Source organism: Oncorhynchus keta, chromosome 27 (assembly GCF_023373465.1).
Source record: "Oncorhynchus keta strain PuntledgeMale-10-30-2019 chromosome 27, Oket_V2, whole genome shotgun sequence".
NCBI lineage: Eukaryota > Metazoa > Chordata > Actinopteri > Salmoniformes > Salmonidae > Oncorhynchus > Oncorhynchus keta.
In genome coordinates, this window is record NC_068447.1 from 45,822,544 (window position 1) to 45,841,647 (window position 19,104).

At 41.2% G+C, this 19,104-nt stretch overlaps 1 protein-coding gene across 2 annotated transcripts in view; it reads right to left on the minus strand.

Moving 5' to 3' along the window:
* LOC118360197 (forkhead box protein J3-like) overlaps positions 1-19,104 on the minus strand; it is a 97,997-nt gene that overhangs the window by 66,312 nt on the left and 12,581 nt on the right. Inside the window, exons 2-3 of one of the 2 annotated variants that reach the window (XM_035739441.2) lie at positions 5,648-5,751; positions 1,964-2,379 (exon numbers count right to left, since the gene is read on the minus strand). In XM_035739441.2, coding sequence (XP_035595334.1) covers positions 1,964-2,281 — 318 coding nt within the window. In that variant the 5' untranslated portion in view covers positions 2,282-2,379; positions 5,648-5,751. The remainder of the gene's footprint in view (positions 1-1,963; positions 2,380-5,647; positions 5,752-19,104) is intronic. The other variant, XM_035739443.2, reaches the window with a different exon arrangement.

The following is a 19,104-nucleotide window of genomic DNA, read 5'->3' on the forward strand; positions in this document are numbered from 1 at the left end:
TGTCTTTGTTAGGAATAGATAGTCTTCACACAGTTCGCAACGAGCCAGGCGGCCCAAACTGCTGCATATACCTTGACTCTATTGCACTAAACACAAGAGAAGTGACAATTTCCCTAGTTTAATTTCTTTTATGTTAGCAGGCAATATTAATTAAATATGCAGGTTTTAAAATATATACTTGTGTATTGATTTTAAGAAAGGTGTTGATATTTATGGTTAGGGACACATTGGTGCAACGACAGTGGTTTTTCAAATGTGCTTGTTAAATCACCTGTTTGGCGAAGTAGGCTATGATTCAATGATTAATTAACAGGCACCGCATTGACAACGTGCCATTGGAACACGAGTGATAGTTGCTGATGGGCCTCTGTAGACATTCCAATAAAAAAAAAAGAACCTGCCGTTTACAGCTACAATAGTCATTTACAACATTAACAATTTCTACATTGTATTTCTGATTAATTTGATGTTATTCTAATGGACAAAATGTGATTTTATTTAAAAAACTAGGACATTTCTAAGTGACCCCAAACTTTTGAACAGTAGTGCATGTATGTATTTTTATTATTAATATACATATTTCTAAGTACATATTACATCTGGGAATTTGCCAGGGATCTCACGATATGATATCATGACAGTTAAGAGTCGCAATACATATCGTATCGGAACCTATATGTACTTGATACTCTGAATCACAATCAAATCAGTGTTTCAAACATATTGCTCACCATAGGTCAGCTGCAGAGGGAAAAAAGAGCCATGAAAACAAGATTTGATCAGTCATAGAAATAGAAGTGCTGAAAACAAATTGTCTCCCTGTTTAAAAAGAAGATGCAGACCAAGCTAGGAAGGAAAAAAACAGGAGTTTTGTGATTTAGTCAAATAATATCCCGATTTGTAACTCTTTCCCCCACTTCACTAGTACATATGCAGGTATGCATGTAAAAACACGTCATCATAGCTCATAGTAACATGAAACTAAACATTTATTGCGGCTTATAAAGCCGCAGCAGAGCACTTTCCATAACAGCTGGTATCAAACGAGCTGTTGAGATCCCAAATGGCACCCTATTCCCTTGTAGTGCACTACTTTTCAAAAGCATCGACATTGTTAAGAGAATAGGGGACCATTTTGGACGCATCCCATGTCCTGCTCCCTCATACCATGTGGACGTGTTATGACCTTGACGAGTTATCTGATTACACTCAGTGCATCCTGTGGCTAAAGCGCTTGTGTTCAAAATGGGAGAAGAGTTAGCATTGGTTTCCAGCCTCTCCTGCCTGAGCCACATTATCATACAAAGAAAACATGTGCTTGAACTGGGTAGTAAACTCCCCGATACCCATCTTCTCTAGCTGAGCCAGCCCACTAATCTGTAGACTGCACACGTATGCCTACCTGAGCTGGAAGTCGCTCTTACTCACTGTGCGTGAGTGAGTGTGAGTGACTGTGCATCTGTGTGTGTGTGTGTGTGTAGTACAAGCTCTTTTAGTTGTACATTAACAGTATATTCTCCAAATCAAAGAACCCAGAGACTGCTTGGGCTTCATGTCTGTCTCCCACTGTGTGCAGCTGATAGTAAATTCATTACAGTCGAGGTGATTACTATGTTCCCTTTGATGCAGTTCACCGTTTCAACCACAGCATCTTTGCACTGGGCCAGGTACATCTGGGAGTAAATGTTTACAGCTTGAGGCTGAGAAGTGGACCTATTAGTTCATGTGCCAGATTATACTGTATATTTCATTGTCTGGAGTCAACCAAATTTACACGCACAATACAGTGTGCCTGTATTTCTAGGATATTTAGTAAAGTAAGTTCCTTAAAGCAATAGTTCAATGTTATCACACCTTTCATGAGTTCAAAACTGCAGACGTCAATCCCAAACAAACTGATTCTTAAGTTAACCATCCCTTTAATGCACCCTCACACTTCTACTCCTCCGTTTCCACAACTTACCTTCCAGCCGCTGCCTGCCTCCCAGTAGTAGGGGAAGTTGTCACAGATCCATTGGTAGATCTCGCTGAGGGTCATCCTCTTGTGTGGCGAGCCGTTAATGGCAAAGGTGATGAGGCTGGCGTAGCTATAGGGTGGCTTGCCGTCCCGGTGCTGGGCCGCCTCCTCCTGGTCCAGTGTTGTGCCCGGGTCCAGCGGGGTGCTCTTCTTGCCCGGCCCGTGGCCATGATGCCCTGAGTCGGACTTCTGGATGGCCGCCCGCATGGTGAGCTGGGGAAGCCAGTCCATGGAGGTCAGGCTGCTCCCTAGTTCAGTGGTCATGGTGGTGAAGGGTTGTGGGAGTTGGGAGGGGAGGGACTCAGGGGGATTCTCTCCTTTGGCTCACTGGATTGCTGTTGCACTGCAGTCCCGGCTGAATCCTGGAAGAACAAGGAGGATGTTTGCTATACAATTGCTCATTTTGATAGAACAAACTGCATAACAGATATGCTGTTCTTTTTTTATCATAGCCAAAAAACAACCGTATTGGGTGGATAAAGGAGAACACTAGAATAAACATACAGATATGGTTTGCAGCTGACTGCACTACAGATGTGTCAGGAGATCAGATATAGTTCATTATGTTATTCTTTTCATGGAATGGTCCAGATTTCAGCACAGCAAATACTGTGTCTGGCATAGCTTCCCCCAGTTTAAAGACGCACTAAGCTAAATCGCCCTTCCATTTCCTGGTTGATACAATTCTAATAGTTCGCCTAAGTTCCATATGTGACAATACAAGCAAGTATACTGTAGAGCAGTGGATCCCAAACGTTGTACCCCCTCAAGTATTCAACATCCAGCTGCGTACCCCCTCTAGCATTCAACCTCCAGCTGCGTACCCCCTCTAGCACCAGGGTCAGCGCATTCTCAAATATTGTTTCTTACCATCATTGCAAGCCTGCCAAACACACACTCTATACAATACATTTATTAAACATAAGAATGAGTGCGAGTTGTCGTCACAACCCGGCTCGTGGGAAGTGACAAAGAGCTCTTATAGGACCAGGGCACAAATATAATAATCAATCAATTGTGCTCTTTATTTAGCCATCTTACATATGAAAATGGTGAAATACTCAGTACAGGTTAATGAGAAGGGTGTGCTGGAAAGGATGCACATAACTCTGCAATGATGTATTGGAGAGAGTCTCAGTCTTAAATCATTTTCTACACAGTCTGTGCCTGTAATTAGATTTCATGCTAGTGACGGCCGAGAATCCACTCTCACATCGGTGCGTGTTTGCAAATGGCATCAGTGTCTTACGTGATTTTCCAAGGCAGGATACTGGCAGGATAGTGGTCCTTCTGTGGCTCAGTTGGTAGAGCACGGCGCTTGTAACGCCAGGGTAGTGGGTTCGATTCCCGGGACCACCCATACGTAGAATGTATGCACACATGACTGTAAGTCGCTTTGGATAAAAGCGTCAGCTAAATGGCATATATATTATTATACAATCCAGAAATCTGTCAGTAGCTTCTGATTAAATTACATTTTCACAGAACCGTTTGACGCCATTTTAAATGAAGCTCTCATTCAGATATCGGAAATGTGGACTGTAGGCAAGGCATGAAAGGGATAACAAAATCCAGTTGTGCGTCAACAGTTAAGTACCGACGTGATTGCGCACCCAACTCACTGCGGTGCTTCGCTATGTCACATTTGACATTGTCCGTAAGCTTGTTCATTTGCACACAAAAAACCATACAATGATGGAAAGACTTGTGTGTTGTCCTTGTTAATGCAGACAGAAGAGCTCCAACTTCTTAATAATAGCCTCAATTTTGTCCCGCACATTCAATCTAGTTGGAGTCCCTGTAATCCTAGATTCAGATCATTCAGGTGAGGAAAAAACATCACCCAAATAGACCAACTTTAGGCTTGTTTCTCAATTTTAAAAAACCTGTCAAGACTTTGCACATTGATAAGCAGCGCACTTCTGTATGTTGTAAAAGCGTTACATGGTCACTGCCTATATCATTGCATAATGCAGAAAATACAGAGTTCAGGGGACTTGCCATTTTCACTGTAGTGTCCAAAACATATTTCAAGCTGTCAGGTCTTCCCTTGACAGCAAGAGCTTCTCAGTGGATGCTGCAGTGTACCCAAGTAGCGTCAGGAGCAACTGCTTGCAACTGCTTGCACGTGCGTTACCACTCCACCAGGTCACAAAGTTGTCCAGTACTTTTAAAAAACTATCCTCTCCTGTTGTCCTGGTTTCCAGTGGTTTGCAGAAGAGGATGTCTTCCTTTATTGACCCCCTATAAACATAACGGACATATACCAGGAGCTGTGCCAGGCCCGACACGTTTGTTGACTCATCCAGCAGTAACGCATAAAATTCACTGGCTTGTATGCAAAGTAGTAATTGTTTCAAAACATCTCCTGCCATGTCACTGATGCGTCGTGAAACGGTGTTGTTTGATGAAGACATTGTCTGTATAGTTTTTTGGGGGCCTTTCCCCCCAGCATTGTCCCATCAATATCTGCAGCAGCAGGGAGAATTAAGTCCTCCACAATAGTACGAGGCTTGCCTGTCCTAGCCACTCGGTAGCTCACCATATAAGACGCTTCCAGACCCTTATTAATGGTATCTGTTGCTCTTATAAATGTCTTGCTACTCAAGAGTCATCTTAATTCTTGCTCAAAAAACCCCTGTGGCTTATTTTTCAAATTGACATGTTTGCATCTAAATGTCTACGCAAGAGAAGGTTTCATCGAGTTGTGAGATAGTACATATAAAACACACGGTGGCTGAGGAAAGGCACTACTCCCAATATAAGTGAACCCCAAATCAATGATGTTCTCATCATCTTTGCGCGTCTTCGAAGGTCCAACGTCCCCGTCTGTTGTTCGGTGCTTTCCCGGGTAAGGTAGCAGTAGCTCTTCGGCTGCATCAGATTGTCAGTGCAACTGTCAGTGTCCATGCTAGCTTGGCTAACAAGAAATTTAGAATTACTGATGCTAGCATTGAATGTGCTCGTGGAAGCAGAACTTGTGTCGTCAACAGGTGCATGTGTAGTAGTGCTGGTAGTAGCAGTACTACCAGTAGAGCTGGTATGTGTCTATGGACTCGGGCCTTTTTTTAACCATAAATCAATTTAAGCAAACTGAATGAGCAACAGCTACGTTTGGCTATTCATGCGAGAGTTTTTGGCAGTGAAACGAGGCTAGTCAGTCGAGAAAGAAACTTCACCCAAATATATAGCCCCATTGAAAAATCTAAATGGACTGTTTGAAAATGCGAAGACATTTTTTTGCCGTACACCCAGCGGCATTGTGCGCACCCCAGTTTGGTAATACCTGGTGTAGAGAATCATTGTACCAACTAAAACATTGTGTTTGAAGCTGGTGTAGAAAACCGAAAGTATACGAAACTTAACAGGAAGCATAGAAATAGCACACATAGAACAGATCTACCTTTCTTCTTAGACTTGCTTTCGATTAGAATGACAGATCTATAAGTTACAATTATATGTATATTTGGTTGGGTCGCCCAAAAAGTTACATATCACAGCTTTAGAAAATATATTTTATACAGCCTAGCAACTGTTTCCTCTAAGTCTGAACTTCACTCAAACCTATAAAAAACAATGTATGGTCAATTGTAAAGACTGCAAACATTAACATATTAACAAAATTCTTACTCTTTTCGTTTCTTGCCATCTCTCCTCTGGCTCACGCATCTGTGGAATGTACTGTATCCAAAGGTAGAGTAGTGCTATGGTACATGTTCATTCAGGATCAAATGCTGTAAAACAGAAAGCAAGAAGGTGAGTTTGTCAAGTCCTGGCTGACAACACTCAGAGACCCATAAATAAATGCCGTCGCAATATCACAAAGCTACCCACCACAACAGCAAAACTATTCCTCAGAGTTCTGTCTATCCAGCTTCCCTCGATCATTCTCCATCCAACCAAGTAGAAAATGGCAACTTAATCTGGAGTGACTAAAAGCTTGGGAATTGTTTTCTCAACTGACTGCCAAAATGGGGGAACAGCTCGGGAGCAATTCCAATTATTCAGCGGAACCCGGAAGGACAGAATAGGATTGAATATTTTCCCGGTATTTTAGAAAATGTTCCATCCCGAGAAAAATGACTTTTCTCCCTGGTAACCCCGTATTTCCTGACGAAACTGGAAATGTCTGCATTTGATAAGAGCTTTGATTAGCATAAATTCAGACCTGATGCTACTGGAGCCTGATGAGCCATTTATTAAATACATTTTATGAGCCCATGCCCAAATGATTGTGCCCTTATCCAATACATATATGATAGGCTACTGCCCATTATGTACGACAGAAAAACATGAAATGCCCATAGATGTTGCTGGCTATATGGTATCTTGGGCAAATAAATTAAACTAGCTCCAGTAGGTTCATCTGTTTGAGTGTAGCCTATTGAATTATATGGACTGGAATTACGCACATGATTTAAACCATGATAAAGCAGAAGAAAGTGATTCTGGTGCAGCAGATGCAGCCTACAAAGTCACAAGTATAGGCTAGTGATTTGGATAATAAAATATAAATGGGGCATAATTGTGTAATTAGTAGGCTGACATTTTTTCCACTAATCTTATTAGCCTATCCTTCTTCGCTTTCAACAGTTTTCCTTATCTTCATCATTCTAATGACATCCTTGAATAATATGTGACTGGAATTATATGCAGAAGGCTTTCTTTTCTTTGCGAAGATTGATTGAATGGTTATGGGTCTGAATAAATAACTGCTACAGCCTACCCCCCAAAAGCTTGCGTCCCTCTTCAAGTAGTCCATTGGTGTAGGAAATGCAACAAAAGAAATGTCCAGCAAGCTATTCTAGTCAAGATGTTACTGCATGGGACCAAGAGCTAAGGAGCATTTAAGGAGGGCAGCGGAGCACAGGTGCTTGCGTATTGCGCGAGAGACCGAGGATAAGTTAAGCTTATTATGCATAACACAAAATTAGCAAAAAATTAGGCTTGAATGCATTATCTGAAAAAAGTAGGTTAGGACATCTACAGTTGAAGTCGGGAAGTTTACGTACACCTTAGCCAAATGCATTTAAACTCAGTTTTCACAATTCCTGTAAAAAATGACCTGCCTTAGGTCAGTTAGGATCACCATTTTATATTAAGAATGTGACATGTCAGAATAATAGTTGAGAACGATTTATTTCAGCTTTATTTCTTTCATCACATTCCCGGTGGGTCAGAAGTTTACATACCCTCAATTAGTATTTGGTAGCATTGCCTTTAAAATTGTTTAACTTGGGGTGAAACATTTCAGGTAGCCTTCCAAAAGCTTCCCACAATAAGTTGGATGAATGTTGGCCCATTCCATCTGACAGAGCTGGTGCAACCGAGTCAGGTTTGTACGCTTTTTCAGTTCTGCCCACAAATGTTCTATAGGATTGAGGTCAGGGCTTCATGATGGCCACTCCAATAGCTCGACTTTGTTCTCCTTAAGCCATTTTGCCACAGCTTCGGAAGTATGCTTGGAGTCATTGTCCATTCGGAAGACCCATTTGCGACCAAGCTTTAACCTCCTGACTGGTGTCTTGAGATATTACTTCAATATATCCATATACATTTCCATCCTCATGATGCCATCTATTTTGGGAAGTGCACCAGTCCCTCCTGCAGCAAAGCACCCCCACAACATGATGCTGCCACCCCTGTGCTTCCCGGTTGGGATGGTGTTCTTCGGCTTGCAAGCCTCCCCCTTTTTCCTCCAAACATAACGATGGTCATTATGACCAAACAGTTCTACTTTTGTTTCATCAGACCAGAGGACATTTCTCCAAAAAGTACAATCTTTGTCCCCATGTGCAGGTGCAAAACGTAGTCTGGCTTTCTATTGGCGGTTTTGGAGCAGTGGCTTCTTCCTTGCTGAGCAACCTTCCAGTTTATGTCGATATAGGACTCGTTTTACTGTGGATATAGATACTTTTGTACCGGTTTTCTCCAGCATCTTCACAAGGTCCTTTGCTGTTGTTCTGGGATTGAATTGTACTTTTCACACCAAAGTACATTCATCTCTAGGAGACAGAACGTGTCTCCTTCCTGAGCAGTATGACGGCTGCATTGTCCCATGGTGTTTATACTTGCGTACTATTGTTTGTACAGATGAACGTGGTTCATTCAGGCATTTGGAAATTGCTCCAAAGGATGAACCAGACTTTTCCCTGAGGTCTTGGCTGATTTCTTTAGATTTTCCCATGATGTCAAGCGAAGAGGCACCGAGTTTGAAGGTAGGCCTTGAAATACATCCACAGGTACACCTCCAATTGACTGAAATTATGTCAATTAGCCTACGATTTTCTGGAATTTTCCAAGCGGTTGAAGGTAAAGTCAAGTTAGTGTATGTAAACTTCTGACCCACTGGAATTGTGATACAGTGAAATAATCTGTGAACAATTGTTGGGTTCGATTCCCGGGACCACCCATACGTAGAATGTATGCACACATGACTGTAAGTCGCTTTGGATAAAAGCGTCAGCTAAATGGCATATATTATTATTATTATTATAAAAATTACTTGTGTCATGCAAAGTAGATGTCCTAACAGACTTGCCAAAACTATAGTTTGTTAACAAGAAATGTGTGGAGTGGCTGAAAAAGTTAATGACTCCAACCTAAGTGCATGTAAACTTCAACTGTATATACAGTATCAATCTAGAACAAGATTATCTATTTTGGATGCAATTTGAATGGAGTTGATAGAGAGAGAGTGCGAGACTGTGAGAGTGTGCTTGCGCGTGCACTGATTTAAAGCAACAATACTCGAGTGACAGGCGGTTTTAAAACACTGCAGCTGCCATTTTAAAAAACAAGGTGACCCCCGAAAGCCAGAGAGATTACAGGCATTCGTTCTTTATATTAGTGTAGCATAGGTAATGCTGCAGCAAATGAGGCCTACCTGTCACAAGAAAAAAAAAGATGCCATGAGTTAATGGGTCTACATGCGTTGTGAACTGCGCAGCATACTGAGATGGGCTGTCTCTCCTCCTCCCCCCCGGAGGGTCGATTCATCATGCAGAGGCCGTAGAGAAGCCAGATTAAGACATTGCATATAATTTAGCGGTTCCATTTCATGCCATGCTGTTCATATAAATCATTTATGATGATTTACTGGTTTCTCACAGTCATTTATCCCGAGAGAAGGGAGTGGTTTTGATTGTTAAATCCCGGTAAGTGGGTTCCCGCCATTCAATCCTAGCTTAGAACCCACGCTGTTCTCTGTCAATGTGCCGCACTCTGCTGTCTAGGACCGCCTCTCCATTTCAGACTTGAACACAGCACAGTTTCTGCTACAAAACAACCAGAGTGCTTCAGAAGAGAAGGCTCTACTGTTAATTTGTTAACAGAAAATAGGAGTTTCAGGAAGGTTTTGATAAAATTATTTGAGTTAGACTAAAATATTGAGGGACTGTTCATATCATACCTCCAACAGTGTAAAGAATTTTTTTTTTTTTTTATGTTAATGCCATTAGAGATTAATAGAGAATACCTCTGAATCATTAGTGATTCGGGTTGAGCAGTATCCAGATTTTCATAGTTTGTTCCATACCGGGATATACTGTATTACCAGAAGTGCACACAGGGGGCACTATTTGTAAAAAAAAAAATGAATTAAATAAACACCAAACAATTTAGGCAACATGGGTCTTCCTACAGGATGGGATTGATGGTCTCTGCTTTAACCAAGAAGCTTAATCTTACCATTTAGCTACATAGCTGGCATGTTAGCAAACCAAATGCATAGCTGGAGCCCTCAGCTGGTTATAATTGATTTGGAACAGCTTCGATAGTTAACTTAAGCAAGGGGGGGGGGCATTAAAGTATTGTGTGTAGAGTAGATGGCATTAAAGTATTGTGTGTAGATCGTTGACAAAAAAGATAAATGGGATTTAAATGGATTTAGTTAAGACGACTCAAGATTTTGTTGTCTTAACTAAAGAGTGAATACTTTCTGAAGGCACTGTATACACTGAGTGTACAAAACATTAGGAACACCTGCTCTTTCCATGACATACTGACCAGATGAAAGCTATGATCTCTTATTGAAGTCACCTAAATTCACTTCAAATCAGTGTAGATGAAGGGGGGAGACAGGTTAGTCGTTTTAAGCCTTGAGATAACAGGCGTGCATGTGCGCCATTCAGAGGGTGAAAGGGAAAGACTAAATATTTAAGTGCCTTTGAACGTGGTATGGTAAGTAGGTGCCAGGCGCACTGGTTTAGGTGTGTCAAGAACGGCAACGCTGCTGGGTTTTTCACACTCAACAGTTTCCCATGTGCATCAACGACGGTCCACCACCCAATAGACACCGAGACAACGGTGGGAAGCATTGGAGTCAACATGGGCCAGCATCCCTGTGGAACACTTTCGACCCAAGCCCCGACACTGTTCTGAGGTCAAAAAGGGGTGCAACTCAATATTAGGAAGGTGTTCCTAATGCTTTGTCCACTCAGTGTATATAACATTCGTTGTCAGAACACAAGCCAGGCTAAATGATGCTGTACACAATTAAGATCCTAAAATAGCAGTTTATATATTAATAAAAGCCAGTAACTAATATCGCAAATATTTATTTCAGAGTATAGGATCATTTCAGTGTGGACCAAAGTCCTGCTTGAACCCTGTAAAGACAATTTCCTGACTAAACCTGGTCAGTAGTAGAGCTAAGCCTCCAAAGGATACCTGCACATCTTTGAGTAATTAAAACAACCTTCAAATGTCCTTAAAACAGAAACACACACCAGCCCACGCAATCACACACACTATCGTCTCCTGAAACTTCAACGAGCCGATCTACCAGAAATACAAAACTCTGTCTTTGCGGATCCCCCTGGAGAGCAACACACAAGAGGAGAAAACAAAGATAATACTCCGCCCGCAAACCAGTTTATTTTTCAGTTGAAAAAAACTATAATGTTTAACACACTCATCTAGTCCAACATGCATGGCAAAACAAAAAGGGAAGAGGGAAAAATACCAGGTGAGCGTTTGCACAAGTCCTTATTTTTCCCTCATTAAGAGTAGGCTTCAGCTGCAAATCAAGCAGCCACAAGCCCCGATCTGCTATGCTGCTGCGGTTGTTGTTGCAGTTGAGAGTGTGGGCTTGAATGTTGTGGTGGCATAGCGTTAGAGTAGTGGAGGCGCTAGGATGAGTAATACGTTACAACAGAGAGAGGTCATAGCACTGCTGCTGGGGAAAGGGGGGCAAAAAGACAGTGATCACCCAGTCAACCAGTTCCACAGTGGCTGGCCTAACCCATATATCTGGGAGCGCTCCCCTATTGTATCTGAAGCGAGTGTGCCATTACAAATCATGCTCTTTTGTTTTCTTTCAAGTCTGCAGAGGCAATCCTTACTGTGCTTTGCTGAGTAAAACAGCTAAATAGGCTAGCTATTGAGAAGCACTGAGGTCCTTACCACAGGTTTGATTGGTACACAGGGTTCAGAGCATGTCTGATTTGTGGTTACGTGTTAATACCATCAGAGGTATTTAGCTTCTGTAACCACAGCTCAGCCATGATGAAGCAAGCGCCAAAATCAAATCTCTGAATGCAACCACACCTTGAACCACAGCCATCCATAGAATAATTGCCTGTCAAGAGTGTGACTTGACACAGGAATTACAGACAATAGTGCAAGACTAGTAGGAACCCGGAGACCTTGGATAGAAAGGGCTTGTGCCAAGTCCGCAAATGCATTCATTAAGAGTGGTAAATTAAAACGTGATGAGGAAGCAGTTGGTGCTGTTAGCCCAACTCATAACCGGGGGCACACTGCCTGCCCTCCAGGACATCTACAGCACTCGGTGTCACAAGAAGGCCAAGAATAAATATCAAGGACCTCAGCCACCCAAGCCACAGCCTGATCACCACGCTACCATCCAGAAGGGAAGGTCAGTACAGATGCATCAAAGCTGGGACCGAGAGACTGAAAAACAGCTTCTACCTAAAGGCCATCAACAGTATGTTAAATAGACACCACTAGCCAGCCTCTACCCAGTACCCTGCCATTAACATTAGTCACTAGCCACCTAGCACCCAGTTACTCTACCATGCACCTTAAGAGACTGCTGCCCTACATAGTCAGGGAACACTGGTCACATATACTACATATTCTATATTGTCTATACATTCAATTATACACTGTGGATTCGGAAAGTTCAGACCCTTGACTTTTTCCACATTGTTAAGTTACAGCCTTACTAAAATTGATAATTGTTTTTTCCCCCCTTCATCAATCTACACACAAGATCAATGGCAAAGCAAAAATAGGTTAAGTTGGCTAATTAATTAAAAATAATAATTGAAATATTAAATAAGTATTCAGACCCAAGGTTGAAGTCTGAGGTTTACATACACCTTAGCCAAATACATTAACTCCATCCCTCTCAATTCCTGACATTTAATCCAGTAAAAAAATCACATTTTAGGTCAGTTAGGATCACCACTTTATTTTAAGAAAGTGAAATGTCAGAAAAATAGTCGTGATTTTTTTTCAGCTTATTTCTTTCATCACATTCCCAGTGGGTCAGTAGTTAACATGCACTCAATTAGCATTTGGTAGCATTGCCTTTAAAATTGTTTAACTTGGGTCAAACATCTTAGGTAGCCTTCCACAAGCTTCCCACAATAATTTGGGTGCATTTTGGCCTATTCCTCCTGACAGAGCTGGTTTGTAGGCCTCCTTGCTCGCACACGCTTTTTCAGTTCTGCCCACACATTTTCTATGGGATTGATATCAGGGCTTCGTGATGGCCACTAAGACCCCGACTTTGTTGTCCTTAAGCCATTTTGCCACAACTTTGGAAGTATGCTTGGGGTACTTGTTCAATTGGAAGACCCATCTGAGACCAAGCTTTAACTTCCTGACTGATCTCTTGAGATGTTTCTTCAATATATCCACATAGATGGCATCATGGAGGATGGACATTTATTTTGGGAAGAACACCAGTCACTCCTGCAGCAAAGCACCCCGCCTTTAAGTGCAGGCGCAAAAAGCATGAAGCGCTATGATGAAACTGACTCTCATGAGGACCGCCACAGGAAAGGAAGGCCCAGAGTTACCTCTGCTGCAGAGGATACGTTAATTTGAGTTAACTGCACCTCAGAAATTGTAGCCCAAATAAATGCTTCAAAGTTCAAGTAACAGACACATCTCAACATCAGCTGTTCAGATGAGACTGTGTGAATCAGGCCTTCAAGGTCAAATTCCTGCAAAGAAACCACTAAAGGACACCAATAAGAAGGGACTGGCTTGGGCCAAGAAACACGAGCAATGGACATTAGACCGATGGAAATCTGTCCTTTGTTCTGACGAGTCCAAAATGTGAGATTTTTGGTTCCAACCGCCATGTCTTTGTGAGATGCTGAGTAGGTGACGGGATGATCTCCAAATGGGTGGTTCCCACTGTGAAGCATGGAGGAGGGGGTGTGATGGTGCTTTGCTGGTGACACTGTCAGTGATTTATTTAAATTCAAGGCACACTTAACCAGCATGGCTACCACAGCATTATGCAGCGATACGCCATCCCATCTGGTTTGGGCTTAGTGGGACTATCATTTGTTTTTCAACAGGTACAATAACCCAACACGGAGCGATATGGAGTGTGCAAAGCTGTCAAGACAAAGGGTGGCTATTTGAAGAATCTCAAATATATCCTGATTGGTTTAACACTTTTGGTTACTTCATGATTCCATATGTTATTTCATAGTGTTGATATCTTCACTATTATTCTACAATGTAGAAAATAGTAAAAAATTAAAATTAAAAATAAACCTTGAATGAGTGGGTGTCCTAAAACTTTTGACCGGTAATGTATGTTGTTTGTTAACATGTCAGCACTTTTTTTTTTTGATTGGTTGCCATTTAGGTTAGGCTATTTGATCAGAAAAACCTTCATGATGTAAAAAGTTTGTCATATATTGTATCTCCAGCCTGTAGGCTACAAAGGCCGCATACACTTTCTACGATATGCAATCATTTTTAGGATGGAACGTGGAGCGCCGCGTCTCTCCAACAGCACCCTAGAGAGGCGTGCTGGGAATGGACAAGATAAATATTGAGTCCTGCCTTTGACAAAAGTGGGCACTGCTTATCATAGGGTGGCATCAGCGCTCACCTAAAAAGCCAATATGACACAGGTTGACAGAAATTGTAATTGTTTTGGGGCAGAATTATGTTAGATTTTATGTGTTGTTGGAAGTGCGTCTTGGTCCGTCTCGCTCAGAAAATGCCGCCCTCGTCAATCTGCCGCCATAGGGGGCCTCCTAATCCTGCCTAATGAGCAGGCCGGCCGTGATTTCAAGTTTGGCCAACTTGGATCTATTTGCTGGCGACGAAGGTTTAAGAGTTGAATTGTTACGAACACACACTTGTCTCCAACTGTTTGAAAAGCATGTTAGCCAGTCCACTTGTTCAGATATTGAAATATTCTCAGAATGCCAATTCCTTATAGAAAATTGTGTTTATGCTTATTGCACATTTACAAAACACGGACTAGGCAGCTAGTATAACAGTGTTTGGCTAAAATGCTGCTAAAATAAGGCCATTGCTTTTCTATAGGCTTATTTTGGACCTAAGCTTATCGCTTGCCTTCCTGCCATTTGTACATCTCCCATTGTTAGGGCGGAGAAGTGCATTTCGTCATTATATACAGATCGTGGTGTAAAATGGGAAGCTGCACACAGCACAGAGGAGTGAAGGAGACGAGACCAAAAATACAACATGAAAACAAGGGGACAAAACGCTCATAAGAATTAACAAAAAGCTTGATTTCTTGCAATACATACATTTGGAATACTGCGCAAAAACATTCATTCTAATTTATCTAATTCGATATATTGCCCAGCCCTCGTCACACAGCAACGACACCAATATAATCCCAGGATTTACATCTTAAGACCATGCTTTAACTTATGTTCCTTGAAAATAAACGAATTATTGCCAGTCTAGCAGCCACTGCCTATGCATGACACTAAGTAGAATTATAACACTCAGGGCAGAGAAAGGGGATCCCAAAGAGGATTAGATTAGCAGGAGTTTGGTAATTGCATTGTTTCCTATAAATCTTTAATATCGTGATGCTCATTATTCAAAAAATGTCCTGAAACTGAATACAAGTTGTGCATATATTGGTGAACAACTTTAGATAAATTCTGAAATATGCTATTCTTTACCCCCCAAAAAAAATGTAGCTAAAATCACACCTGCCATAAGGGAGGGAAGAGGGAGTACCTTCAAGAGAGAATAGTGAGCAATAGAGCAGTTTTACATTTATTAGCAACTAATAGCCTACATTTAAAAAACATGACTAATAAAATATTGGTCAAGATTTTGATTGAAACTGAAAACCTCAATTTGAACGTTGTTAAAAAAGCCCCTTAAAGTTGCACACCCATGTGAAAAGGGTATGAGGCTTTCATAACTGGGCACATATTCCCTTAAAAAAAAAAAAAGAGTTTGGGTCTCTGTGTGATTGAATGTATTCACCGATTAGACTTGGGTGGCTGGGATGCACGCCCTCTGCTGAATGGATTGCTAACAGCCACCCACTGATCGCCAGGCTTTTAGACGGAGCGGCTTTACACTTCTGCATTTTAATGGAGTGGAGGGCAAGAGTAAGGAGGAATCCAAATATCTTCAGAAGAAAAATTATTGGAAGTTATGACAAAATACACCCTCCTCCCAGAGTTTGACGAGCTGAGGGGGTTTCCTGGGGAGGACTGCGTTGTGTGGGTAACCTAATGTCTCAAAAGGAGCCTGTCGGTGTGTCGAACTGTCATGTCTGGGAGTAATGGGCATTGAAAAGAGGGAGAAAAGGGTCCAAAAAGCCAAAGCCAACATTGTAATTACTTTCCACCTCGATGCCAAAGCCGATGTCTTCATTTGAAGGTTCTTGCTCATCTTTCAATAAAATTGAGTTAAGCCTCTTGACTGTAAGTACTGTTTGATACTTCACTAGTTACAAAAAAATTCAAATGTATGCACTCTACTGTAAGTCGCTAATTCGATAAGAGCGTCTATTAAATGACTAAAATGTAAATGTAGGTGTCCACTTTGGGTCAAATCCTGACTTGAGATGCATGCGCCATAACTCATTTTAAATCTTACATTGATAAAAGGACAATTTGTGCATGGTTTGGAATAAACATCCCATTGAAGGATGGGGCCATAAGTAGGCTACGGAGTTCAGCAGGGCCGACTGTACATTTATTTATTTAGTGCAAGATTTTGTTTTGGGTTCTGAGTTTATGGTTGAATCCATGCTGATTTAATCATTTCAAATTCATTAAACAAGTGAAATTTAATTTTCATTTCAGAGAAAATAAAATAAAAATTATTCATGAAATCAATTCACATCCCAAATCAACAGGAGAAATTGAAATGATTCAGCCCAGCACTGCTTTTCAGATCTCAACCAATAGCCAATGAACTGCCAACACACTGTGGCCCTCGAGAACTTAGAATGAAATATCTAGCCTACAAAGATACACCTAAAACAGCTTACAGGAGAGAAGAGGTTGCAACCCATCAACAACCCGAAAAAATCCTGAGAACAGCAAAGTTAAAAAGGTGTATTTTTCCATAAATAAAATATGTGAGTGCAGTATTTGGGCACACTCCCCCTACGAGAGGTCCCAGGAGAGGGAAGGAGGCTGTTTGTGAACTCTGGCTCAGCACAGTAAAGGATACAGCACTGCATCACTGAGAAATCAACTGCATTCCCACATCCACCCATGTTCAGTTGTCCTCTTTAAAAATGCATCGATTTACAGCAAAAAATAGATTAAAGCGCCCAACCTAAAAGTTTGGCTTCTGAATAGCATTAATAATGGAACAACCCCCAAAACCTAGAGGCATTCACTTGAAGGAACGGCTTTGGTTTTGTTGCACTTTAAAATGGGGAGAAATTTACATGTTTTAGAAGTATCACAGCTTTTTGATGGTTATTTATAATAACATTGTTTCACATGCAAATAGGCTGACAATTGTTACTCATTAAAAACACAACCAGTACAATTCAATACACTACTGTGTCAACCCAAGGTTTTACACAATGTTCCGAAGTAGAGCTTTGTGTTCTTCTCACTTAGATAGTTGGCAGCAATAAGAAGTTAGTAAATGTCAGTTCAGTTCTGCCAAACCAGTTCTATATTGAGACACTTAAAATGTAGGTAGCATAAACGTAAATGACATGTAGCATATGATTTGCATTAGTACACACATCAAAAGTCCCAATGCAAAGTTACACCTCACTTAAACTGTTCCAAGTTAAATAAAATGACCAGAATTTCAAAGAATGCTGAAGTCATGTTGGAACATTTGTTTTCCGGGGTGTGATGCAATTTGGAGGACCCGGCAAGCCAGCCTATTCCCTATAATGTAAACTCCAAATGTATAACTTCAAATTAAACCAAATCGTTTGCACTTGTTTCTTTTCAAATTTAATTTAAATTTTTCAGCCAATTTACAAGCACATATTTTAATGTTAGCCAGCCAGTAGGGATAACATTAGCAGGCTAGTTGGCTAGAAACCTTGCAAGTTGATTTATTGAGTCAGCCAGTTTTTTTTTTAGTTTTTTTTTTTACCTTTATTTAACTTCTTTGATATAGGGGGCGCTCTTAATTTTTGGATAAAAAACATTCCCGTTTTAAACAAGATATTTTGTCCCGAAAAGATGCTCGACTATGCATATAATTGACAGCTTTGGAAAGAAAACACTGACGTTTCCAAAACTGCAAAGATATTATCTGTGAGTGCCACAGAACTGATGCTACAGGCAAAACCAAGATGAAATTGCAAACAGCAAATGCCCCAGATTTTGAAGGCGCTGTGTTCCAATGTCTCCTTATATGGCTGTGAATGTGCAAGGAATGAGCCTACACTTTGTCATTTCCCCAAGGTGTCTGCAGCATTGTGACGTATTTGTAGGCATATCATTGGAAGATTGACCATAAGAGACTACATTTACCAGGTGCTCGCTTGGTGTCCTCCGTTGCAATTATTGCGTAATCTCCAGCTGCGTGTATTTTCCCATTTGCTTTAGAGGAGAAACCCAACTGCCACGAATGACTTATCATCGAATAGATATGTGAAAAACACCTTGAGGATTGATTCTAAACAACGTTTGCCATGTTTCTGTCGATATTAGAGTTAATTTGGAAAAAAGTTAAGCGTTGTAATGACTGAATTCTGTTTTTTTTCTTAGCCAAACGTGATGAACAAAACGGAGCGATTTCTCCTACACAAATAATCCTTTTGGAAAAACTGAACATTTGCTATGTAACCGAGAGTCTCCTCATTGAAAACATCCTAAGTTCTTCAAAGGTAAATGATTTTATTTGAATGCTTTTCTTGTTTTTGTGAAAATGTTGCCTGCTGAATGCTAGGCTTAATGCTATGCTAGCTATCAATATTCTTACACAAATGCTTGTGTAGCTATGGTTGAAAAGCATATTTTGAAAATCTGAGATGACAGTGTTGTTAACAAAAGGCTAAGCTTGTGAGCCAAAATGTATTTCATTTCCGATTTTCATGAATAGTTAACGTTGCGTTATGCTAATGAGCTTGAGGCTATAATTACGCTCCCAGATACGGGACTGCTCGACGCAAGAAGTTAACTAGGCAAGTCAGTTAAGAACAAATTCTTATTTTCAATGACGGCCTAGGAACAGTGGGTTAACTGCCTGTTCAGGGGCAGAACGACAGATTTGTACCTTGTCAGCTCGGGGATTTGAACTTGCAACCTTCCGGTTACTAGTGCAACGCTCTAACCACTAGGCTACCCTGCCGCCCCAGTTGCTATCATCAGTAAACCAATGTTTTCCAAATACATTATACCACCTCACCAGTTATGAAAGAATGTTATCTAAGCCAGCAAGCTAGCCAGCCAGCTAACGTTAGCTATTTAGTCAACTAGCTATTAGCCTAGCCAGCCAAGTTCCACAGTTACTCTCGGAAAGCTGGAGCCCAACTACTGAAGACCAGCTAGAACACAACCGAAACATAACCGCAGATTATAAGCAAAGGAGAGAGCAGAGACTTACAGATTGATGGATGGGGCCCACCAATGGTAAAACTTTTAAAAGAGTGGCAGGTG